This window comes from Glandiceps talaboti, chromosome 11, assembly GCF_964340395.1.
Source record: "Glandiceps talaboti chromosome 11, keGlaTala1.1, whole genome shotgun sequence".
NCBI lineage: Eukaryota > Metazoa > Hemichordata > Enteropneusta > Spengelidae > Glandiceps > Glandiceps talaboti.
The window spans coordinates 4052501-4080262 of record NC_135559.1 but is presented as its reverse complement, the minus strand read 5'-3'; the positions used below and the strand labels follow the sequence as shown (position 1 = coordinate 4080262).

General features: G+C 37.3%; 3 protein-coding genes across 3 annotated transcripts in view; all 3 read left to right on the top strand.

The window, feature by feature from the left end:
• Positions 1-12493, top strand: part of LOC144442223 (MFS-type transporter SLC18B1-like) — a 32746-nt gene extending 20253 nt beyond the window's left edge. The window contains exons 2-13 of the mRNA XM_078131503.1: positions 770-1085; positions 1989-2084; positions 2255-2328; positions 4899-5046; positions 5699-5767; positions 6246-6339; positions 6684-6820; positions 7179-7286; positions 8184-8275; positions 9185-9280; positions 9682-9756; positions 9947-12493. Coding sequence (XP_077987629.1) covers positions 825-1085; positions 1989-2084; positions 2255-2328; positions 4899-5046; positions 5699-5767; positions 6246-6339; positions 6684-6820; positions 7179-7286; positions 8184-8275; positions 9185-9280; positions 9682-9756; positions 9947-10229 — 1533 coding nt within the window. The 5' untranslated portion in view covers positions 770-824 and the 3' untranslated portion in view covers positions 10230-12493. The remainder of the gene's footprint in view (positions 1-769; positions 1086-1988; positions 2085-2254; positions 2329-4898; positions 5047-5698; positions 5768-6245; positions 6340-6683; positions 6821-7178; positions 7287-8183; positions 8276-9184; positions 9281-9681; positions 9757-9946) is intronic.
• Positions 12494-13434: 941 nt separating this feature from the next.
• LOC144442588 (uronyl 2-sulfotransferase-like) lies at positions 13435-15586 on the top strand. Its single transcript, XM_078131969.1, has 2 exons — positions 13435-13548; positions 14273-15586. Exons 1-2 carry the CDS (start codon positions 13479-13481, stop codon positions 15376-15378), a joined length of 1176 nt encoding a protein of 391 aa, XP_077988095.1. The 5' UTR covers positions 13435-13478; the 3' UTR covers positions 15379-15586.
• Positions 15587-25351: 9765 nt separating this feature from the next.
• The window catches only part of LOC144442683 (galactose-3-O-sulfotransferase 2-like), a 17084-nt gene continuing 14673 nt past the window's right edge, over positions 25352-27762 (top strand). The window contains exon 1 of the mRNA XM_078132058.1: positions 25352-25467. Coding sequence (XP_077988184.1) covers positions 25352-25467 — 116 coding nt within the window. The remainder of the gene's footprint in view (positions 25468-27762) is intronic.

Here is a 27762-nt window from a genome sequence, read left to right as displayed (position 1 = left end):
AAAATTAAGACACAACAAGTCTAGGGTTTCAATCCCAGGTTCTATAATCTTCTTAGTGGAGATACAAGGATTACATAGGATTATTCTTTTATTCTAGACCAACTTTTGGTGTTTTTAGCTCTGCAGGACAACTGTCACACTTAAATGCCAAACCGGGCAATCTATTTTAAAGGTTTGCACAAATTAATGATATTCATCGGTATTGTCATTAAAGAGATGGGTTGATGATATAAGCCTATTATATGTAAATAGTATTGTAGCCAAATATTCTGTCTATTGTTATGAAGTTATTGTTTCCGCTTATGTAATCACTCGTTACTCCCGGAGTTAAAAGTGGTTACGTAAGTGGAGACAACGATAGACAACGATAGGTAAATTACTAGTAAGTACAACCATGGATGTATTAGTATTAATACATCCATGGTACAATGTACATTCTCGCAAACCAGAGCTGTTATTTCTTCCGCGACACTGCGGTGCCATAAAAGAGGGTTAGAAAATTATAGACTCTGCTCCCCCCCTCCCCGCCATGTTGCAATGTTATCATAGGTGATTCAGAAAAATATAAAAAGGCTGAAGCGACGCATTCCTAATAACAATAGAGACAACGTTTTCACCTTTCACTGAAATATGAATAATAGTGAGATGGCAGTACCAACAATAGTATTGTAATATATACAATTACTCAACAAGTTTAAACAGGACAGGACATGACATTATGGTTTGGAGGAGAATTCAATAATTCCCAATCCGGTTTTCGTTTTCACAGATTTTTCACAGTTATTACTGATGTGGCGACAGTAGACACTGAATAGTAACTAACCATGAATTCTGACGTCGAGAGAGGGAAGTCGATATCGAACGGTGATGGGCCACTCAAAACCCAACCGGACCATCCCTCGTTCTCCAGTGAAGAGGGCGCAGACTCGGACACTAAGCCAATTTTACAAAAAGATGATGGCGAACATCCCTTAACATTTACTTACATGACAGGTCGACAGAAATTTACACTACTCAGTTTGTCAATTATGAAGCTGACGTCATCAGCAAGTTATTCTATTATTGCGCCATTCTTTCCAGACAAGGTAAGTGTGCAATTATCACCTCATACTTACTCCAACACCAAATATCTAAAGACAATTTTCGTTTTTTAGAAAAAAATGTAACCTCAAATTATCAAAACATACAAAACCCTCTTCTTTTAACAATGGGAATTTTCTATTAAAGAGCTTCGATTGAACCACATGAATAATACTGAAGCAAATTGTCTCCTCCCTGAATTTTATATTGCCCCTCCCCTTCCATTAAAACTACTGACCTTTCGATAAATTTAAACTTGTGTTGCCAAGCAACAGAATACGTCCAAGTGAAATGAATTCAGTCACGTTTGAATATGTTGCGAAGAACTACTTAATTACATACAACCATATACCTTATTTTAATATATTGTTATACTTTGTTCACCGATACTTTAATTCATACGTTATTTAACTGTTTCTGTTTATTTTGTTTAATTGTGTTGACTTTAGATAAATTAATGTACTTTCACATTATTTCATGTCAACCACAGTACGTACAGTACAGTAAGTACAGTACAATACAGTACAGAACAGTACAGTACAGTAAGTACAGTACAATACAGTACAGAACAGTACAGTACAGTACAGTACAGTACAATACAATACAGTACAGTGCAGTACAGTATACTACAGTACACTATAGTACAGTATAGTACACCACACCACACCACAACACACCACACTACCCTATACTATCCTATACTATACTATACTATACTATACTATACTACACTACACTACACTACATTACACTACATTACACTACACTACACTACACTACACTACACTACACTACACTACACTACACTACACTACACTACACTATACTACACTACACTACACTACACTACACTACACTATACTACACTTCACTATACTATACTACACTACGTTTTCGTTAATTTCCAGGCCAAAAGTGTAGGGGCAACTGAAACAGAAACAGGCTTTGTATTCGGCGTCTACGCTCTTACCATGATTATAACTGCACCTATATTTGGAAAATATGTAAGTAATAATTAATAATTAATAATTAATTAATATGTGTTGACTTAGAAATGTGTATTTTCGTTTTCTTTTTACCATTTTCTCAAGTAATTGTGTAAAGTAATATACATTGGGCAAAAGGAAATTATGTTAGCAAGTTATGAATCCAATGACATCTTGTTATCTTTCAGTTACCAAAGCTGGGTTCAAGGCGAATGTTCATTGGGGGAATGCTAGTTGGAGGCGTTGCCACGATATTCCTTGGGTAAGTTTTGGGGATATGAGGATGAACTTAGTGGCCCCACGTCAAAGGTCATGCCAGGATGACGTCGTGGTGATAAAACAAGGGTACCAGTTGAAGCCAATATGATGTCATAGTTATAATTTAGTGAAGATGATTAACAGGCAATCAGTGGCCGTTTGCGCATGCTCAAATTTAACATCACGACTTTTAATATCACTAATTTGATGGCACGACATTGTTAATGTAGTTTTAATAAATCAAATAACATGAAATCAATACCAGGGTGTCAAGGCCATCAGTATATGTATCGGGGGAATTAAAATCTAAAAATTCCTCAACATAGGTGTGGTTAGGACGTGTTGACGAATACAAATTATAAAATATTTAGTCACTCCGAAATTACGTCATCTGCATTCAACAGGTCATTCTCTTGCCGTTACCTAGGTGACCACTCCCTAATTCAGAAATTGAAACGAAATATCGCTATTGGTATGGTAGATATTGGATAGTGATAGTGAGGAGCGTTAATTTAGTATAATATATACAATGTATCTGCGTACGAAAGCCGATTTGTTTTGTATCGAAAGCTGTAACCATCACAGATGTGTCCTTTGGGAACGAAAACTAATTCTCACTGGATATAAAAATAGTCCTTGTTATATTGATTTCACAATGATGGCCTGTCATGTGAAATTGATGTGTTATTTATATCGCTTTGATCAGTGGATCAATGGACAAGACGCCATATTGATTCCATTCTCTTTTCTCAATTTTCTGTGTTTATTTAGACTTGCTGGAGTCGGTTGGCTGCTCTAATTTTGTTTCCAACTGACCTAATTTAGTAAAATTAATATGTATGCTTTCATTTGTCTTTTGTTGGGTAGTCATGTATCGATGACGTCACTACAGTCTACTACGTGCATTGAGTTATTACGAAATCTCATGGAAATAATGAAAAAAATACCAGCAACAAAATACATTTATGTTTGCATTATTTATCACAAAACAAATTTGTAAAAAGTCATTTAAATTTGCATGAGGACCTCGTGTGAACCTATGTATTTATTTAATATTCAATGTGGTAAAAGTTACAAATGTATGAAAATATATTACCTATAAGACCTCGTAGAGGGGGCTATAAGGCCTAAACAAAATAATTGTTTGGTTGCGGTTTCCCGACTCCACCTAGTTTTTCACTGCCGACCCTAAACGTTTTTTTATGTATTCGAGAAAAAAATAATAAAATCGCAAACATTGTGAAATCTCACGAGAAATAATGGATGCGGAAACTGACACCAACTTAAAAAGACAATATAAAACTGTTCTTCCAATCTGTAATAGCTGTATATCTGCTAGGAAGAAATAAACAACAAAGAGACCATTTGCAAAACAATGGAAAATCTGAACTCGACACTCACGTGAAAAAAAAAAATAACATTATAACAAAATATAAAGAAATCTACCTACCCGACCCCGCCTATTCTAAAATTGAGCGTAATCGGAACCACACAATTTTTTTAATTGGGCCTAAGCTATAACTTTCTCACTGGATATAAAAATAGTCCTAGTTACATTGATTGCCACAATGATGGTCTGTCATATCAAATTGATGTTATTTATATCGCTATGGTCAGTGGATCTATGGACAAGACACCATATTGATAGATTGATAGATTGATTAATTGTTAGATTGATTGATTGATTGATTGATTGATTGATTGATTGATAATATAATATTTATATATTGTATTTTATTTCAATGCTCTAAGACCCATTTATGACTGCTTTGTTATAAATCAATTAATTGGTTGATTGATTAATTGACTAATTAATTGATTGAATTAACTAATCAATTTAGGATCATTTGCTCCAAGAAATCAAATTTACATTACCGGTACATTTAGGCTTATTCACATAACCACAGACAAGGTAAACATCTTTCTTTTCCTTATCTGTGACGTAATACATGTGTAGTAATAATATGTTTCACAGGCAAACAATTTACAGGCTTCAATCCAATATACACCGAAAAAATACGAACACAAAAAAGTAAAAGTGGTTCTACTCAAACATTTATAGGTACACGTGGTTTAAGGAACATAATGGCAGTGTATAGATTGATCCAATCTAGTTCAATCCTAGATTATTCGATATTGTATGTTTGCTACTACATAATTTGTGGGGTTTTCTCATAATTTTTGTTTTGTTTATGACATCACATCAAAGGCCGACATATAGATACAAGTCCACGAGTCCTTATGAAAAAGTCTTTATAGAAATTTTTTTTTTTTTAAAAAAACATCCATTGCTATCGTTTTCAATACTGCTAACGTGAATATTAATAAATACATTTCACTAAAATATTTAAATATCTTTTTTATTCTGCCCTTCAGTATTTCTCTACTTTCTTGTGATTACGCTTATCCTGGAATCCAGTCGTCTGGGTTTTTGCCGTCTCTTTTCCCCTTCCACTTGGTAAAGGACAAGCGGGAATAAAATCACCACCCGACTGGACCCCAAGTGAGATTGAGTTAGAATTTCCGAAATGTTAGCCAATTTTGACAATGATATCCTTTTCTTTTCTACCGCAGGTTACTAGATGTATTCCAAACCCGTGTTGTGTTTATATCCCTATCGTTCACGGCTCGTATTGTTGAAGCTTTAGGATGTTCGGCGTGTATAACAGCATCCTACGTCATCATCGTCAACGAGTTCCCGGAGGGAGTCGCAACGGCGTTGGTAAGTTCCAACCATAAACTCAACAAACGGAGTTCTTAGTTATTATGAAAATTATTCAGTAATTAGTGCTAATCGTGGTTTTAGGTGATTTGTAAAGAAGAAATTTAAAATTAGAGAAACTCACAACTTAAATTGGACATATGGATGAGAATTTGGTATTTATAAAAATAAATATAAATCCAAAATAAAAATCCAAAATGAACACCAAATTCTCATCCGTATGGCCACTTTAAAAAAGACGAAGACAGACAGATTAACCAATTTCTCCAAATAGGTTATGTCAACAGTGACAGTGAATTATTTTCCTTGTCACTTTGATCAAGCAGACAATTATGATGTTATTCTCCAATAGTTTTCTTTGTTCAGCCAAGGAAAATATGAGTGGCCTAAGGGGCCTTTGTCACTATGAGTCGCTAGACCAGCGACGTAGACACGCGTTGTCGTGACGTATACACGCGTTGTCGTGACACAGACGCGCGTTGTCGTGACGTAGACACACGTTGTCGTGACACAGACGCGCGTTGTCGTGACGTAGACACACGTTGTCGTGACACAGACGCGCGTTGTCGTGACGTAGAACGACCAGGGTATAAATTCCATATTTATGGCTTATGGATAGTACAATTCTTATGTCGTTTCTTTCTCTTCGCAGGGAACTGTTGAATTATTTAATGGCCTCGGATTTATCATTGGACCACCTCTAGGGGGCGCACTCTACGATGTAAGAACAACCAGCCCTTCTTGTTATTTGTTATATATTTGCTGTGTTTTATACCCGAGGAGTTAATAAACTTAACCGGGCTACAATGAAAATCATCAATATCATAATTATATGCACTTTATCTTTGTTCTGCCTATGTATAGTGTTAAATTTTCTCCCTATGTCTTTTATTGTATATCCAGAATCGTCGTTTTGTGAAAGTTGTGTTGCTCGTCTGAGGCCAAGTGTCACGTATAGTGTAGACAAACATAGGGTAGATGACGTATTTCGCTCAAAACCTCCCCTCTTCACGCTGAACTGCTTCAAAAAAATGTAATTCACGAAAGTCAAACTAACTTTTTAAAATTAGTAGCTACAAAGTGATCGTTTGACAGATGCAATGCCGCATGCCGTACACATATCACTACTGCCCTATTAATTAGAAATTAACATAATATCAGAACCAAGAAACCGATAAAGTATATGTTTTCATTTACAGGCGGCCGGCTACATGCTACCCTTCCTCGTTCTAGGTGGAATAATGGTGATTTTTTGTATCCTAAATTATTTTCTTCTACCAATTCAAGAGAAAGGTAAGCATAGTTCGTTAATCACGGTTAATCACTCATAACGATGACTATAAACAGATAGCAAATGACACGGTATCGGTGGTGATGGTGGGGATGGGGGTGGGGTGTGTGTGTATGTGTGATATGGGTTATGGTGTATGTTTGTTTGTGAGATCAACCTCGTAGATACAAATAACGGTTTCTTTGTTTCAAATGAAAGTTGGAATAATGAGGAAATCTGGGTACTTTTTAGGTGCTCATTTTTGTGTTGTTTGACAAACCTGTGGCATTTTACATACCAGCTACCTCTTCAAGCAGATAATCACATTCTTATCTCAATCAATATTTTTTGAATATTTACCCAACAGACGATTCCAAAATCGAAACAGGGTCTTTACTAGAACTATTGAAGATTCCTGCCATTTTGATCACTGCCATGGCAACGTGTATGGGTGCAGTGGCACTATCCTACATGAATCCAACCTTATCCGTTCACTTGGAACCGGTAAGTATATGCATACTCAGTTTAACAAGTAACACTAGTTAATATATGAACCGGGCAGATAAACAGACAGACAGACAGACAGACAGACAGACAGACAGACAGACAGATAGTCATAAAAACGATTGGTAGACTAAGTGTTGTTGACGATAAATGGGTTGATGTATGTATTGATGGATGGATGGATGGATGGGTCGTGGGTGTTTGGGAGCTGGTGGGTGGATGGATGGATGGATGGATGGGATGGATAGGAGGAATGAATGGGTGGGTTGGCGTATAAATATGAATGGGTGGATTGATGAATGAAAAGATGGATATAGAGGTAATATACCCTAAATACTTTTCGTTTTCTTTTTTGCAGTTCCATTTTAGCAGAACAGTTGTAGGACTGTTTTTCTTACTAGTTGCTGCTTGTTATGCCATTTCAGCACCTTTCTGGGGCTGGGTATCTGATCGTAAAGGCGTGCATGTAAGTACCACGCCCTCTACGTTCTAATGTTCTTTCAAATACCTTCAAATGAAGTGATGAAAATGTACTGTTCATCTAATACACAATATATGTCTTATAACCCCAATGAGGTAATACTGGGTCATTAATGAACAATGAGTGTGGAGACAAGTTTCCATTTGGTGTTTTTTAGCAATCGTGCGAAATTTGATGATCATATGATCATGAGTCTCCAGAACCCATCGTTTATGAAAATGTCTTTATATCATGTAGTGGTGTATTCCTTTATAATGTATTGATTCACACCTAAAGCTACCTTTAGTACCTATAACTTACTAAGAATTTATCATTGAAAGTGACTCCATTTTATGCTGATTTATTTTGGCGCGGTGTTCCAGATAAAAAAAAAACTAGAAAAATTTCAGTGTCAAAAAATCCATTTACAGTAGTTCAACATCTTCAATTTATTATCACAGAAAACGTGCTCTCGGCAAACTAAGATAGACATAATTAACTTAAGCTATTGTTATTGCAGGTGGTAGTTTACACAAGTAGGTAAATAAATATAACCACCCTGTAATCAAGATAGTGTAAATACAGCGAATGTGTTGCCACATGGAGTCAACACCTTCATTTTAAACAAAGTTATGACATTTTTACTAAGTAAAGAATGGGGATGAAAAATAGCCTGTGCAACAATTTGCTATCAGAGACGCCGACCTAGTTCATTAATAGTTCCTATCAACAGGTTGCGATAGTAGTTTTAGTTTGTATCTGTGTCGTTGCCGATAGTTCATCTGCCACAGTCGTATCATTTCATGTAAATTGTCAGTGAATCGTAACTAATCAAATTCTGAATAACATATAAAAACAAATATATGATATAATACTAAATATACAATAATGCTTTCTCCACAGGGTATTGCTAAAATTATTATGTCAAGTGGATTATTAGGTGCTAGTATAGCATACTTCTTCGTTGGACCATGTCCCATTGTGTCAACACATACGTAAGTACTTACATTCTTACAGTGAACTTTACTTTATGTTTCATAGATTAGCATCCTTTTACGACAAATGTAACCATCAACCAATACATGCATACATACATGCATACACACACATACATACATACATACATACATACATACATACATACATACATACATACATACATACATACATACATACATACATACATACATACATACATACATACATACATACATACATAATGCATAATACTGAGATGCACAGATAGACAGACAGACAGACAGACAGACAGACAGACAGACAGACAGTCAGTCAGTCAGTCAGTCAGACACACATATACATACATACATACATACATACATACATACATACATACATACATACATACATACATACATACATACATAATGCATAATACTGAGATGCACAGATAGACAGACAGACAGACAGACAGACAGACAGACAGACAGACAGACAGACAGTCAGTCAGTCAGTCAGTCAGACACACACATATACATACATACATACATACATACATACATACATACATACATACATAATGCATAATACTGAGATGCACAGATAGACAGACAGACAGACAGACAGACAGACAGACAGACAGACAGACAGTCAGTCAGTCAGTCAGACACACACATATACATACATACATACATACATACATACATACATACATACATACATACATACATACATACATACATACATACATACATACATACATACATACATACATACATACATACATACATACATACACACACACACATACATACATACATACATACATACATACATACATACATACATACATACATACGCACACACACAGAGAATCAGATAACAATTGTTAGTAAACTGTTTCTCATATATATGTATAAAGTCTGAATCTTTTTGTTTTCCTGTAGATATGCTTGGCTTGTAGCCTTGTCTCTTGCTGTACTGGGTTTCTCATTAGCTGCCATTTTAGTGCCAATATTGAGGGCCGTCGTAGAAACAACAAGGTATGTAATGTAAACACCTCTAAATCCCTAAAATGCAGGCATATTTGATGTCATGATTTTACTACCATTTGATAGAATTTTGCGGCTGACACAATTAATTTACATATAGGAAAGATATATGCCATATTCCTTTGTTTAGTATGATCATCCTATCTAGCCACTTAGAGAAATGGCGAAATAGCAGAGTCTGTCCAAACTCCACGAAAGGTCATTCAGAAAAAAAGGAATTCCTTGTCCGTACTCCATTGCATTACACTTCCATACCAACATCTGCAATGACCAATGTTGGCTACAGTAATATTGAAAATAATATTTAATATCAACTACACACGACGTTGCTTTTTGTTTTTGCCCGAAATGTTCCTATCACCTCATTAACATACTTGTTTCAATGCCAACAGAATGCATGGACTTGAAGATAACATGGCCACCTACGGTATGGTCTCTGGTCTCTTCTATTCTATGTATTCATTGGGGTAAGTTAAAAAAATTTTTATCTTAAACTTTAAACTTTAAACAGACAAACTGGTACCATGTGTATTTTTTCACTTTTTAGTCCTGCATGAGCTTCTGAACGTTGTCCACCCCTCTGCTGAACGTCCAAGTTCTGGATGTCAGTATTTTGGTAACTAATTCACGTACTTTATTTCTTTCGTTTCTTTTTAGTATATTTGTTGGACCAGTTCTCAGTGGGGCGCTGACTGATTTGTATGATTTTGGATGGGCTACGTCGATCAATTCGCTGATAATGTTCATCATGTGTTTAATCATGAGTGCCTTTACAATTCATACACGCAAGAAGACTGCTGCCCAAGAAGAGTCGTCGGACCCAACACATATGGGATGGGTCAAACTGAAGGGGGTGGGTCATATACAAACGAAAGAAGTACCGGGCCAACAACCATCAACATCAGCAGACGCTGTTCCAATCCAAAGCAATGTCGAATGAAACATTTTATATAACCCCTGTAGTACTTCAGTATGGGAGTTCACCCCCCCCCCCCCTTAATTTCCCACTCGCAGACTATACTAAAGCCCGTTGAGGGTGCTATCACAGTAATGGCTTACACCATGGGGATATGCATGTTGGGTTCTTCCCGCTCGACACTTATATTAGCAGTGTCTGTATCATAACAATACAAACAGATACAATTTCTCCATTCTCTACCCTAGATATTCGTTTTAGAGGGACATAAGCTGAAATTTTATATGTTTTGGGAGGTTTTTTTTGCTGCACATTGAAACATACTTGTAGTATTCTAAACCTTTAACACTTGCTACTGGTACAACTCTAACCGGTATAATTCCACCTAAAAACGATAACATATTTTAGTATACATATTCCAAAATGTCAAAGACCCTCTACAATTCCACGCGTATATATTACAAAACTTATTTGAGGACCAGATCAGCATTGAGACATCATGGTAGATATGGTTGAGTATGTACAAACAGGCGTGATTGGTGTTTTTCAACTTTTTGGTCAAAGCAAAATTACACCATTTTTATATGAAAATATAAATACCTTGTGAGAATTCAACCAGTGACAAGGAACTTGTCAACGAGTGTTAGTTGTTAGAATGATATTGAAGATATTTTGATGTGAAACAAAAATAACTGCCAAGAATCATAAAGTTACAGACAGTGTCCCTTTAATGGCTGTGTTATGCAAGAACGGGTCATTAATTCATACTATTACCATAAAGTGACCCACAGAACCAGTAAAGTATACTCTCATAATATTTTACCAGTAGAGCGTTGTACATGAGAAATTTATTGACATCAAATTGTTTTCTTCTAATTCTGAGTCAAACATAAATTTAGATATGCATGCCTTGGCCACTTTGATGACGTTAAAAATGCACAGAAGACGAAAATTGCATCAAACGTCACAAGAGGGCGCCCTCAGTGTTATGAAAGATAACATCTATGAAAAAACTTGATAATTTAATGCCAAACTATAGAAATCCTCCCATATTAAAAAGTCTACAAGATTTCACTACTCTATCATTAAACAAACTCTTACTAAAAAATACTGTATTTTTCGTATTTCTATATAACATAATAAGGTGGATGTTCTGTTAAGTCTATTCTTGTAATATATTGAGAAAGCTGAGCGTGTAATGTCACGTGATGTTCATGGGGTACTGTCACGTGATGCTGAAGCAATGTCAGCACACGACATCAACGGTAATGTCACGTGATGTACAGGGGTGCACAACGTGTACTTTAGAATACGTACGCCTACTTATCGAAGTGGTCACGTGTTTTCCAAGCTTTATTTAAAATTGCAAATTGATTCAACATGTTTTAAATGTATATATGTGTAAAGATTATAAATGATGTATGTATTAGTGTATAAGTTGTTATGTCTGTATTTGACACGGTGTTGCCAATTGCGCAGTTGGAAATTCAGATTGAATCATTACTTTTATTTGTCACAAAATGTATATCCTGCTTGCAATAATGATTACGTCACCTATCGTGAATGTGGTCACGTGTTTAATATAAACCAATTGGGTATTTACACGTCTTTGGTCACGTGATTATTATTAGCCAGTTACGTATCAGGGTCACATGAGCATTCTAATTAAATATTGATAATTTAATAATTTTAAAATTGACCTCGGTAAAACATTTATGTTGTGCAAATATCAAATGAGTGTGTAGGATACATATAAAGTGAATAATCGAATCCATTCCGAATCACAGGAGGATAGGAGTAAATGTAATTTAGGAATTTGATGATTGATTCATTTCATTTTGAATATAAAAAAGTTCACTGTATAGTATTCGTACAAACTTAAATCATGTCAGGCCATCAAAACATACATTTACAATCTTGTATTTGGTGTGTATTTAAATTGTCCGCGACAGAGGCTGTTCTGGAGATTTATTTCAATTGTTCGTGACAGAAGCTATGCGTGTTCAGGTAATTTTATTAATCATTCGAGAAAAAAAAAGAAGTTTGCTGTATAAAGTAGTCTGTTGGAGCCAGTTAAGCGTATCATACTTTTAGTGCATTTTGTCACAATTCCGTTCACATTATTAAGTCACACACACATAGTTTGTTTTAAAGTGCCCATACAAGAATTTTCAATAATGTAGAACACTAAAGTTCAAAGCTCATGGGACTTAAGAACTGAAATTCACATTTAATTCGTGACATGTTTCTATTTCAGACATTTTCTGCTGTAAAAAGCTCTCATATTGTAAGCAATAAAGTTCATTTGAAAAATCATAGTGTTGTTAAAGCTCTTATTTTGCAATATTGATGTGCTACTGGAAATTAGCGCCCTCATCGGCCGGAATGTAAAACGTAACAACAGCAACAATTGTCTTATTTTCCAATTATTTCTAGTCTGCTATATGCCCCCCCCCCCCTGGTGGGAAAAAAGTAAAGGGGAGGGGGGGGAAACAAAAATCATGTGAATGGTTACCATTAAGAGATTTCAGATCACTTCGCATCGACAAAATCATAAACACTCCCCTCAGTATTTCTTTTAACAGACCAAGGGAAACAGTACATTAAATTATGCCCCGGAAATGAACACTGGCCTATATTGACCTTTATGTTACATACAGGGCAAGGAAGATTGACAACATATAATAAGATTGTTCTTAACCGCGGTTAAACGTACATTTTTGAATGCATGGCGCACGAAACACAGCATAGCACACAACACAGCACAGCACAACACAACACAACACAACACAACGCAACACAACGCAACGCAACTCAACGCACGCAACGCAACACGGCGCGGCGCAGCGCAACGCGACGCGACGCGACGCGACGCGACACGACACGACACGACACGACACGACACGACACGACACAACACAACGCAGCACAGCGCAGCGCAACACAGCACAACACAGCACATACAGCACAACACAGCACAGCACAGCACAACACAACACAACCCGACACACAATTCAGACTGATAATTACAGAGTTCGTAGAACTCCACCTTAAAACCAAAAAAATTACAAAACGTATAATTTCCATGTACCATAAACAAATATGAAATGATAAAAACCATTAATCATGGACACCAGTTGCACGCATACACAATCGAATTGGTAGCAGGTGATGTGAACATTATTGGGCGAGATGATGCAAGCTGACATTTTCCGTCGTGTGGATATCCCGACCTAGTGAAGCGAAAGTGATTTTAATTATTGGTCGTTCCATATGTATAAAACGAATATACCACCACTAGTGTCGTCATCGAGAAATGAAACGAATGATATTCATCATCAAGGTACGTAACATTTACAAGAATTGAAGTTAATTTGACCAGTTTGCAGACTATAAATCTAGACTCTAGTCGATGTTGTCACACTGTACTGGTCTACATGATCAATAGGCGAATACAGCTTGAATATTTCGGCTCTAAGCATTTGATTTTTAAGAATTTGTATAACATTTTTATCAAAATGTGTGAAGGGTATGTGTGTGTGTGTGTGGGGGGGGGGGTTACGTGAAACGAAAACACCATCATGCTAGTACCAGCAATGTCGCACAATATACACGTATAGATGTTATATGACACGTACGTACGTACGTACCGGGTGCTAGTAGCTGTGATTGACCAATTTTACATTTGGCGTGGCATGTACACGCAACTATACCGAATAACAGCTTCCATTTTCATATCTACACAAATCTTTTATTGAATTCAATAAATTTGACTTGTATTATATCTACTTTTACATTTATGGCACACTCCGAAAACAGACATATTTTCCACTTGACTGCAAATCTGTATCAATGTCTAATCTCTGTATTCAGTCAGTTGAATTTACCCTATTTAACTAATATATTAACAATTTAGTCTTGGTTATACCGTGGTTTGTAATAACGCCTTTGTCAGTGTTTTCCTTTTTTCGTCGAGTATCACGAGGTCGTGATTAGGTAACATCTGGTGATAATGTTTGTTGTATGCGCTATATATATCACTCAGAGCATTGTATCTGTTATTTTAGAATTACAGTATGAAAGTATGGACACCGGATTATCCTCTTACGGTCATCGAAAACAACGCTTGACCAAGTTTTCGAGCATCTACAAGTCACTATTCGCTATAACTATCCTCATAGCAGTATTTGGAATCTATTCGTCCTTCATGCGGCTAAGGTTACAACACGATTATCTTATAACCAAAGAGAATGTACAAAATAAGGAGGGGACATCGAAGTGGCTACAGCTAAAGACGGTTGATGGTGAGTTGGTGACCGCTGCGACAGGTATGCCATTGAATTTAAATACTACTCGTAACATCTCTCGGGTAGTATACAACAGAGTCGGTAAGTGTGGTAGTCGAACGTTGATGGCGATCTCTGAGAAGATGTCAGTGTTGAACGGTTTCCGTCATGTAAAGAGCCAGGAGTACCATGGAAGGCGTTTAAGTCGTGAAGAGGAAGCTGACTTCGTCTATGAAGTCATGGCCATCCCACCACCATTTCTTTACAACCGTCATCTTGATTTTGTTCGTTTCCCGCCACATTTTGCAAAAATTGCCCCAGCTTATATAAATCTGATTAGAGACCCAGTGGAGAGAAAAATTTCTTCATATTACTATATGCGGTTTGGAGATGAGAGTCAATCACGTGATGGGAGCAAAAGAAATGCAAGTATAACGTTTGAAGAGTGTGTGATACAGACACTGGATGAATGTAAACCTGGTAAAATGACCCTCATTCCGTTTTTCTGTGGGCAATCTGAAATGTGTCATGAAGAAAGTGAATGGGCACTAGAAACAGCGAAGAGAAATGTTGTTGAAAATTATGTATTTGTTGGTCTTTTGGAACATTTACACAGATCTTTACGAATATGGCAGTATCTCATGCCAGCCTTTTTTCGCTCAGCTCCGCAAGCCTATGACAACATTCTTAGAGAAGAAGGAACTACCAAGTTTAAGTCTTTATCGAGAGTGGAACCCCCGGAGTCTGTGAAAGAGATTATGAGAAAAAGAATGCGACTGGATTATGAGTTTTACAATTTCATAAAAGAACGAATGGTATTAATTGAGGAACAATTCAATCTCCCCACACGGAAGCACAAGAAGAAGAAGAAAAAAAACATGTCTTGAAGATGGCCAAAGAAGCAAATGCATTCGTTCTAGGACAAGTTTAAATAGGCAGATTTATTCACTTAGTTACTCTGCTTGGTAACCACAACGACTTACGCTCGGAATGTACCCTTGGGTTCTAAACCCCAAATTTTTGCATCGGAAAACTTTCAATATATACACGTAAACTTATTATTGGTTTGGGATCAGCAATTTTAAAAGTTTCTGTTGCCAGTAATATTTCTTACATTTATAATTTCATTTTTGTTGGTTTCGCTCATTTTTCCTTTTCCCTGCCGCATTCACGTGTTTGATTCAAGTTAGCAGGAATTCCCATTTGATAAATCAGCATCATATTATACATATTATTTGACATAAATCCTTCCTTTGTAATATCATTAGTCTAGTTCCAAATCAATACGAGTTACGATTACTGCGATCATCTCCTCTCACTGCGTCTAGTCAAAGTCGTTATTCTAGTACAGAAATCTGTGCTCCCCCGACAGCGTTTATATAAACGTTATGGTCCCAGGTGATTTTAGTTTCAGACTGGAGGTGGGAAATCGGTTGGACTATCCTGCTATAGTTAAAACAGCTGTACTAATTGAATATTAATGAGCAAATTGTCTGAAGGAAGTAAACCCATATGTGATGGATTACTACTGACATGCTTCACATGCACCGTTTACCGTTCATCCAGCATTGCGTTTAGCCAGATTATATACGGTAGAATGTTCGACTTTGACTAGATAGACGGCGTAGTGAGTGGAGATGATCGTAGCAATCGTAACCACAGACAAGTAAGAAACTTGTTTGTATGGTAACTCGTATCGTATAGGAACTAGGCTATAATATAATATAAAGATATGACATATCTGTTCCATCGTAAAATCACGTGATATAGCACAGGTAACAAATTTGAATTGTTGATAGACAACATTATGAATATAATATAGGCTTATAGTTTTGCCATGTTCACACTGCTTTTAACACCTAGTTAGGAGAAACTCGCCATTTTGAACGATGCATTGTGGGAAATACACGTATCAATCACTGTAAAAATCGGTCACGTTGTTTGACACCAAATGTCTTATAGTCTTAGTTACCCAGACCATTGCAGGTGGGGGGTATTCTTCCTATTACCCCTGGTAAGGTAATGACCACAATTTGAAATAATACCATAATGCTTTGCATCTGAACATGCTCAGTTTGGATTGAACATTTGCTATTAAAACTATGACTCCAAGGAAAGGAGGCGTTTGGAATATATATGCTTGATTTGCTTACATTCAAACCCCCCCCCCATCATGAACATACAGTGGTTTCGAAAATTGAGGAACTCTGTTTTCTGACACCATCGAGCAACAGTGCTCTCATAGGAGGGGGTTGTGTTTGCATCATGGAGGGGTAGTGTTTCAATCACACTGAGAAAACACATGGGACAACAATTAGCAATGATAGACTACCTTTGGAAATGGCCTTTTACAAAAAAACAATATCATGAAGCGCCACCAATGACAACATGTCAGCTTAGCCACTCTCTTTAATTTAAAAAAAGGAAGGGTATCGTACATAGATACACACACGGTGCACACACACACACACACACACACACACACAGACACAGACAAACACACAGACAGACAGACAGACAGACAGACAGACAAACACATACATACATACATACATACATACATACATTACATACATACATTTATTACATACATGCATACATGCATGCATGCATGCATACATACATACATACATACACACACACACACATACATCCATCCATCCATCCATCCATCCATCCATCCATCCATACATACATACATACATACATACATACATACATACATACATACATACATACATACATACACACACACACACACACATACATACATACATACATACATACATACATACATACATACATACATACATACATACATACATACATACATACATACATACATATACAAATGTTAAATACTAGTACGTTGCAAGACTAAAATGAGATCTGGTATAAATCTGGTAACCCTAGGCTTGATACTGCATAACATACATATTGATAAATTGATGGCGACAATCTCTTACGATATTCAATGAATAAAATTGCATTCTGGGTAAAAAGGAAATCTGTCAAACTGCCCGCATCTCACGGTAAAGATATTACTCATAATCCATCAGCTAAATAGAAAACTAAGCTGTATGAGTACATGTACATACATTTTGATATTAAAATTTCAACCGAACCCCTTCAAGGTATTCATCACAAGTTTATACCACCGTGTATTCACCGCCATCGTTTATCCATTGTAAATTGAACTCAAATCGAATCGATTCTGACTATGCAGTAGCGCCTAGCGCCTAGCTAGGATATAATTACAGCGGCGACAGAGGGCACGCTTTTGATGTAGACGCCTCTAGGAAAATCTAGAACTTTGTATAATATTAGAAACAGCAGGGCGCAGTATATGCAGAATGAATTTGTCGTGTAAGAGATGTTAGCAGGGGGCTAATGAACACAGACGAATCCTAAAGCAATCGCTACTGTGTGTCTTCAAGTCAGTTTGCATTCTATGTTGCCACTGACGATGAACACAGAAGTTACCACTCACGCATGCTACGTGCCATAGAGAGAAGGATCGATTTTCGCTTTTGGTAAGTTAACGGTTCAAATGATGCTATTCTATGTTTTAGTACTGTCTGTCAAAACAATACAATATTTCAAGCTATACATCTTAATATGTGAAATCCTCCCGAAAATCTCAAATTAACTTTATTTTACTTGTATGACCCTTGCGAATAGACTGGGAGATTCATCATTGTTTACGTTTGTACATAACCCCTTGCTACATCCAGTTTATGAGTAACCTATGTAAACGAAAACAACGATGGATCTCTTGCCAAATACAGTAATATTTTCGATTTTAAAAGAAATTATGAACCATGGCATTCTAACTGTTATATGATATTTCAGTGTTTGGAGATCACACAGAAAGAAACTTTGGTTAGCGTATGTGAGCAAGTAATAAGAAATAGTACCCATCGGATTTGGCGACCGCCTCGGATGGCTTGCAAATTATCAGTATATCTCATCATTTGATAGCATCATTTATCCATCACTAGTTCCTCTTACACTAGATCCTACGTTTTTCTAATCCCTTCATTCATTGCCATGGTTATTTCTTAATTGATGATGTTAAATCTGATACCTGTAGTGTGCACTACAGGGTTTATAAGTACACTATACACTTCTATGCACGGTTCATACATTCATCTGTTAGTCACGCTATCGTTTGGACCAGTGTCAAATAAGCATGCTCAGAATCAGAGGAAGTGTCTAACTAACGCACCATGAAGGCCGGAAAGTGTATGATTCCCACAGGGTCAAAATCCATTTTCCCTGTTATGCTGTACATTACTTGCATCTTTAGGTTTGTAAGTCATCCCCAATCTTTCATCTCCCGGATGTCAGCACAATTTAACTCCCGGGCGTCAGTGTAATTTATATCCCCGGGGGTCAACATTATTTATATCTCACAGTGAATTAACGTGGACTTCGCAATATCCGAGCGACGACTGACACAAGACGGATATCTTCTCTCAAGTATGTTGTATACTGTTCTTCGGGGAATTTTGAATCATCGGATGCCAGGCTGAATTCTTCAATTTGAAAAACTAATCTGCCTTACTGATCAAAAAATACATTAAGATTGTCAAATATATGCCCTCTCTATCGTCATGTAAAACGGGTCACAACCTAGTACTAAACTGAAATAAGTTACGATTATAATGTGTATAAACTCGCGGAATTTGAAAGGAGTGTATATTTTACCCTAACCCGATGCTTCAGCTTGCTATGTTTGTTTACGTAAGAAAAGAACAGAAAAAAGAAAGTCAATAACAACATATGGACAACGTGGACGGCGTATGATCCGACAAAACTTTCTCACACTGATTCGCCATTGATGTTCTACTACTCACCTAAAAGAGTTTAACACTTTTCATACACCAAAAAATCACAATGTAACAGAATCCAGTTAACCTGAATTAGAGTTGTCTGGTTCCTCAAAAAATCTTACTGATATTGCTACATTTTATCTTTTGGCTCGACAAAAATGTTACAAACATTGTTACATTTTATTGTCTGGTGCCACAAAATCTAACTAACATTGCTACATTTTATCCTCTGGCTCAACTACATTGTATAGTCTGGTGCCACAAAATCTTACTAACATTGCTACATTTTATCCTCTGGCTCAACAAAAATTTTATTCACATTGCTACATTTTATCGTCTGGTTCTACAAAAATCTTAACATTGCTACATTTATCGTCTAGTTCCATTACATTTTGAGTTGTTAAGAGTGTGAACCAACGTAACGTGGCCGAGAAGTAGACCATGCAAAGGAAATGTAGCAATGCTGGTAAGTTTTTGTCGCACCAGAGGATGCCATGTTACAGTATTTAACATTTCTTGAAACAGATGAAAACTCTCGTCAGACGACTAGTGCACAAGACGTTCTTTGTCAGGTCAACTGGCTTCTATTGTATAGTGAAACTTGTTTGGTTGTAAATTTAAGGCCATACCTGAATTCTGATGGCAAACAATGGATGGTGTTAAACTGGAAATAAATCCATGACACAAAAATGGTAATCGTCAATTGTCATCAACGAAATGATCCATGAAAATTAAACATCCTAAAGACATTGTAAAAAGTGATATCGCGTTTTCCTTACACGAGGATCGTCATATATATGTGCGACGAAAAGTGGTATTTTCAATAATTCTATTCCGAGTCCTTTACCTTGGCAGCGTCAAATATACAATGTAAACGACTGCTTCTCAAGGGTTTTTTTTCGCAAAGAGTCAATCTCACTCCTCGGTGTTATATCTACATCTATCTGTGTCTCCGTCATTACACATACAACCCCCCTCCCCTCACAGCTGCAGCCCACCCTTTTGAGCTTCAAAATTGTTTGAGGTCCTCCCTCATCAACCCCCAATTTTGTTATGTCTCCTCCCCCATTTCTCCAAGGGCCCCAGCCATATATTCTAATCGCAGGCTTAAGTTATATTTTTAATTGCATATTCAGATATAAATTTACTTGAAATGTATTTGGTCACATGTTAAAAAAGGAAATTTATACACCAAAATGTTGATATTGTTGAAGAAAAACAAAGGATTGTGATTCAAACCAATGATATATCAGAGATTTACTAAATATTACAGAGAGATGCAGTAGAGTTGGTGGGAAGGTGCTTTAATCTACAGAGCTTAATTGAAATAAGTGACATCCATACATTGCAACCAGAGCGTCGACTATCAGCATCGTATCTGCTTTCACCAGTTATGTGCAAAATATGAAAACATACCAGGCTCGGCGCGATACCGATCGAGTCCCCCGCCGGCAGCAAAATTACTCTCTATTATTTTATGAAAATAGTTCTGGTAGTTAGGGTCAATATTTTGATATAAAATTTCACACTCGATGCATATTAAAGAAGACCGAGATCAAAGGTCGAGTCGGATCAGTCTTGCCTTTTCATGGTCACGTGATAAACTCCATTAGTAATTGATAAGCTGAGTGTTCACTCAAGAAAAAGAATTAACAACGGAAATTCAGCCCTGGGGGCAATACAAAGACCATTTGGTTATCATATGTGTTCATCCTGACTAATGGTTAGGGTTAATACCGTCGAGTATAGTTCTATACTATAACTTAATAACGCAGCTCATCTTGGCCTGTCAAGTCCTATACATCACCATGATAATCGTGACCCAAACACTATTGGACAGTCGTGCTATCCACTTGTATTGTGTTTGGGCCATTTCAAGTCTAAATGTGTGGACATTTTGTAGTCCGTGCTATTTACTAACAAGGCTTTAGAAAAGACACGACAAAAGGCAAATTTTTCAATTTTTTCTACAATATTCACGTCAACATTGCACTTCTCTACATTACCATATATGATGTAGTACACTACAATACACTTTACTACACTGCACTACAATTGTATACAATACAATACAACTCACTACACTACACTACACTACACTACACTACGCTACCCTATACTGCTCTACACTGCACTGCACTGCACTGCACTACACTACACTACACTACACTACAATACACTACACTACACTACACTACACTACACTACACTACTGCACTGCGCTGTACTTCACTACACTACACTACACTACACTACACTACACTACACTACACTCCACTACAGCGTCATGCATTATATTATATTATACTGTCATGCACTACACTACACCACACCACGCCACACACCACAGCACACCACGCCACGCTGCGCCACGCCACAGCACAGCACAGCACACCACAGCACGCCAAGCCACACCACACCACACCACCCCCACACCACACCACACCACACCACACCACACATACAATATACAACACAACTTTATACTTATTGCAGTACATTTCACCACACTTCAAAATAATACACTGAAATATATTACAAAGTATCTTTCGTTTAAAGTACCGCACGTTGTCCTGCACTGATTTGAACTGAGATGTACTCCACAACATGTTAAAATACTTTAACAATTCTCAGACTGTAACTTCACTTACAATTTGGACTTTACACTTTAAGCTATACTATATTAGTTCGACATACGCCATCGCATAACATGACATGACATCACATTATGCATTATATGATATATCACATTGCACCACATAACGTTGCATTACATCACATCACATCACATCATATTACATCACATCACATCACATCACATCACATCACATTCTATGAGATATTAGAAGTAGGCTTTAGATAGAATACACTAATTGAAGATGACAAAAAGTACATCAAATGGATACGAAATGAATACGCCTTTGAGCAACTACAAATAGATATAGCGATAGGAAAACGAGCCAACACCATTTCTATGATCAATTTTGTCAAAAGGGGGAATTATTCGTTTGACTAACAATGGCGACAAATAAACTATACATGATTTCACCCGAAAAAAATGTAATAGGAGCCGCTCATGTTCAAACATCTTGAAGAAACACGTAATGAAAACGAAAATGAAGTTATGTGAAATCATAGACACTGATAAATTTGACATCGTTCACAGAATTCCATAAAGTTATTGTACCTTGGTTGTGTCGCCGGTCTAGCTCGAGGCAACAAACAGTTCTCTGTGTTCGTCTGCCTGTGTGGGCGCGGGAAATAATATGAATATGATATCTAGACGTGTCTTTGTATGGCATAACATGTTTGTTGAGAGAGTATATCGATCTGATAATGGAGCAGAAATTGTGCACGATTTAAAAGAGAGATACGGCACCATCGACTGGGTCGAGACTTTCTGAGTTAATCGTCACCTCAGATTTTTTTTTCGTGATAAACTTCGCTTGTTAAACTAATACGAGGATAATTCGTCCCGATCTATAAATATAAACTGCGCATGTCAACACAAATCGTTTCATCTTGCAAGAGAACCTAGGTGAATGGCGAGTATAACAATGTCGTATTTTAACGATTTGGAAATAATTGTCATTATACAATGTACCTGCCAAGTTATTGCCTTTGAACAGAAAATATGAATTCATATGCCCTGGTCACGGTCGTGTCTACGTCACTTATTCTATGGTGCTCGAAATACTGTAGTCGAAAAGTCGTAAAAGTCAAAATCGCCATTATTTTGTGTTCATTATTAATATTTCCCAATGTTTTCCTCCATTCAGCCCGAAAACACTCGTGACCTAAGAGTTTTTCACCACTCATCTAGCGACTCGTAGTGACAAGGCCCCTTAGTCGACTCGTATTTTCTTGGCTGCATTTAGAAAAAAATGGGGAGTAATATTTCAGTGTAAATAAATGAATATTTAACGCGACCACTTTGATATAATTTCGCATCAAAATCCTGATCGTATCATGCATAACATAAAACTACACTGTCAGAGAGTTTTGACAAATGTTACAGGAAAAAATTATACAGTAGTATTGATTGGAAACTTATAACACACCGCCTCTCTCCCCTACCCACACCCGTCTCATAGTGCAGCAGTATTCTTAAGCATGGCAAAGAATGTACCTAGGTTAATACGGAGAGTCGACTTTGTCCACTGTTAACCCTTTATTACCACAACTGCTTCCCTACCTGACCATCATTTTTGTCCAGGGGTAGTATGTGACAATGTGCCACATTTGATTGACAACAACCCCCCCCCCCGGAGATATCGTCGTGGGTAAATTGAGTCAAAGGTGGAACTTTGTTTCGTATTCACTACACTTACAGAGCCTTTGCACAAACTTTACCAACACACCCTACACATATGGACTCTATACGCTTTCTATCCCCGGTTAAATAATGACTTTTCTTACTTATCGCCTTCCTCTATCTGTTTTGTGTTTTGTGAACTTCCGAATATAGATCCGAGGTAAAAAAAAAAAAACGCACTGGGTGTCAATGTTATAATATGTTTCATTGAAAAGTAAAACAAAAAAGCTAAAAAACCAAATTAACCATCGAGCTCATTGAAAGTCAGGTACTCTATGCCTGATGATTATTGAAATATTCTAGACGCCTGTTCTTCTTACATGTGTTCATAACTTATAGGCCGTTTTCAAAAAAAACAACAATAAAATACACATCGCGTTACCATATATGCCATCATTTCTTACCTAACCTAAGAATTGTAAAAAAAAAAAGAAGCTGCGTAGTTTTCCATTTATAACTCAGTCTGTGTCATTCTTACCAAACATAGGCGTTCCTTAAAAGCTACCTAGCCTGCCATTTGTTAAAGTGAACATAATTAACCATCATGTAATGCTATCAAATACAACTTTCTTTTCTGTTATAATATAGAGTTAATGTCAATTTTGGGGTCAAGAGATCGCGCAAATAACAAACACTGGCGACTGCTTCTGACGGAAGTCTGGTTTTAATAGCTGCATTTATTCATATATCAATTTCGGAAAAGAGAATACAGACACCGAATTTTGTTGAACGTTAGGATTGACGAGCCCACTTGTCTTGTGAATAGCGTCCGCACAGCGTCAATTCGCCAACCGCTCACTAGAAGTAAACGTAGAAACTATCAGTTTTCGCTTCGCGCCTTGGATTTCTGATAAACAACCAGGGACAACCCATGAGACGCTGTTGAAGACCAGCACGAATCAGGAATTTACTGAAAGTTCGTCTAAGATTTACAGACGAAAGATATTTCAGTTTCCCCGTTTATCACCGAGGTGTTCATGTCACTTGTCTTACACTCGAGCTTATCAGAAGTAAGGGCAAGCCATATACATATATATATATCGACCAAGTATTACATTTCTGCCTGTTTTGACTCAAAGTTGTTGTGAACTCATCCGAGACGAATTCTAGAGGCTGTAACAAATCAAGTTCAACAGCATTTCTATGTATTTTTCAGGTTTATTTCTTCGTGGTCATGTTTTGAGCTGAACTACATATATACAAGTCGTCAATGAGCAATGGATTTTCGTAGTACGTATTCGTCCGGAGTCAAATAGAACACTTAGGTATGTGAAGAGCAGAATTTGAATGTAAAAGCGATCCTCTGTTGACACCAACGTCGATACACAGTTTGCTCAGCTACTGTGTGAGTGTGTCCCATTGGTATTTGCAGTGTGTCATTGTGGAACATTTGAAGGCGTTTTCTATCTGTACAGTAAGCTTAGAGTGCCGTCTGTCACAAAGGAGAAGCCGTGAAAATCGAGTCTGTGACTTTAAGTGTGTGAGAGCGCTTCTATTAAGGAACAAACACAAAATGTACTTAAGTGTTGCGTGAACCTGAACAGTAGAACGGTATTCTAGCCTGATACGCCATCTCAGCCTTCACGCTGTAGTCAAGCGCGCTTTGCCATCTGGACCGGGTTGGCAAACACGACCGTACAGGAGATACGGTGGGTGAAACCAGCTAAAGAAGACAAACAGTTGTTGAATGAAAGGGAGATTGTTTTGAAGATGGCGAAAAAGCTGTCCGGCTTTTTCTTCTTGTTGTGCGCTATAGCCTTTTTAGCATTATATTCTAGATCAAGAACTTTGACGACGCCTCCCACATACAGGGACATCAAACCAAGGTACGTACATGTACGTGTTAGTAACAATGGTCCTACTGGAATTAAACCATTGCAAACGTGACTAAAACATCCTGAACGCACTGGAAACCGAAGCATGTGAAAATTAAGTGGTCTGTGACTACTATCCCTTTTACACGATTTTCTTTTTCTTGAAGGCATTTAGTGACAACAATATAACATTTTTGTTGGGTTTTGGGATTGTTTGGCTTCACTTATATTTGTCTAGCATTGTCCTTGAAAAATCTAAATCCTGTAGGTAAGTAACACAAATCTGTGTAATATTTGTTCTATCGGCTTATATGCAGTTCCATAGTGTTTTCGTACATTTGTATGTAATGTGGATGTGAAAGACATACGATATGTGGTGTCACTATAATGGTATTTCAATGCTAAGGTGTCAACCATCACCGATATAAGGAGAGTTAGATGAAGAAAAGACAGGATATAGAGAGGGAAGGGATTGCGTGAGAGAAAGACAGGTGGACGTACAAGACAGATAAAAATATGCAGACAGGCAAATAGACTGATAGACAGACAGACAGACAGACAGACAGACAGACAGACAGACAGACAGACAGACAGACAGACAGACAAGCAGGCAGGCAGACAGACAGACAGACAGACAGACAGACAGACAAGCAGACAAGCAGGCAGACAGACAGACAGACAGACAGACAGACAAGCAGACAAGCAGGCAGACAGACAGACAGACAGACAGACAAGCAGACAAGCAGGCAGACAGACAGACAGACAGACAAGCAGACAAGCAGGCAGACAGACAGACAGACAGACAGACAGACAAGCAGACAAGCAGGCAGACAGACAGACAGACAAGCAGACAAGCAGGCAGACAGACAGACAGACAACTGGATTTATTAAACGGAAATAACTACAGGGAGCGAGGAAAAGAAAGACGGGAGAGAGAGGGGAGGTGAAAAAGACGGGAATGGGTGGGGGGGGGGGTCCCTGATTGGGTATTAGTATTGTATTTTTCAGCTGTACATGTTCTAAACGTCCGAGCAATGAATAGAACGAATACAATCCGTGTTCCAATTGACCCCTTTATGCATGAATAGTTGTCATGGTAACGGTGATGTACAGTAAAATTGACAATTTTCAGTAAATCCTTACCCACTAATAACTGTGATCCCATTATGCTATTGAATGTTGGCATTCAGTACTTCAAAGCCATGTTTCTGTCACAAACCGTGTTTTTCTCAATCAAAGCAACACATGTCATTGAACTTTAGCAACCTCTGTGGATATAAAATCAGTTTTGTGCTTTGTAATGACAGTGCAGTGCCATAGGATATCAAAGATTCTTCTAGTAAAATAAAAATGCATTTCGATCAGTGTTGGAAATTTTGTCAAGGAAATCAACGTCTTTCCCTTTAATTAGCTCTGAATAGTATTGGAATCCATCAGTTCTTGAAGGAAGCTGCAAGCAACTTGCCCAAGTCATCAATCTCAATATGCGACAGAGATAACATGTCTTGGGTATTTAGGGGGATTGCTCGGAACATGATCTCGGCTCAGGACGAAATTAACTGTCAACAAAACGTCAATCAAGTACAAGTTGCTATGGTGACCGAGGTTCAAGTCATTGCCTGAAAAGATTGAAAACAGAAATCTGCATGCAATCTGATGGCCCGTTTTAGAGATCCACTTCAACATACTCATTTTTCCATCAGCAAATGATTGACCTTTGTCAAAGGTCAAAGGTCAACATTCTTACATGGCAAAGGTAGACGTCGCCCTCCATGAAGACTGGTTTCTTTATTGTAAAGTCGAAAACTGTCGTCAACTCCTAGGAAACAGCGCATGATGTGAGCACCATGCTGTAAATGCCGCCTTCCATCTACTCGAGGTATCTGAAGCGTGCGCATACAGCAAGGAAAAGGTAGCAGACGATTTGACCACGCGCGGAATCTACAGTACATATCTTCCCACATAAAACTTTTTAAAACTCATAAATAAAACATAACAACAAGAAACAAATATAATTTATTTTCAATTTAACACAAGCACTTGCACATAGTTAGTCAATCTTTGCTTCCGATGACAAGGATTGTGTTAAAAGGCAATATGCAAAATACACGTGTTTCGCATTTGCATACGTCTTCGAATGAGCCTCAGCGCTACATAACACAATGCTGGTGTTTTAGAAAAAAAATAGATAAACATGGATTATTCAAATTAATAAAATCTTCAATATCATAGCATTTCGAAATCGATCCTGATGAGAAATATACATTATATAGTATACACACGTTTTATTCAACATCGCTGCAGGTT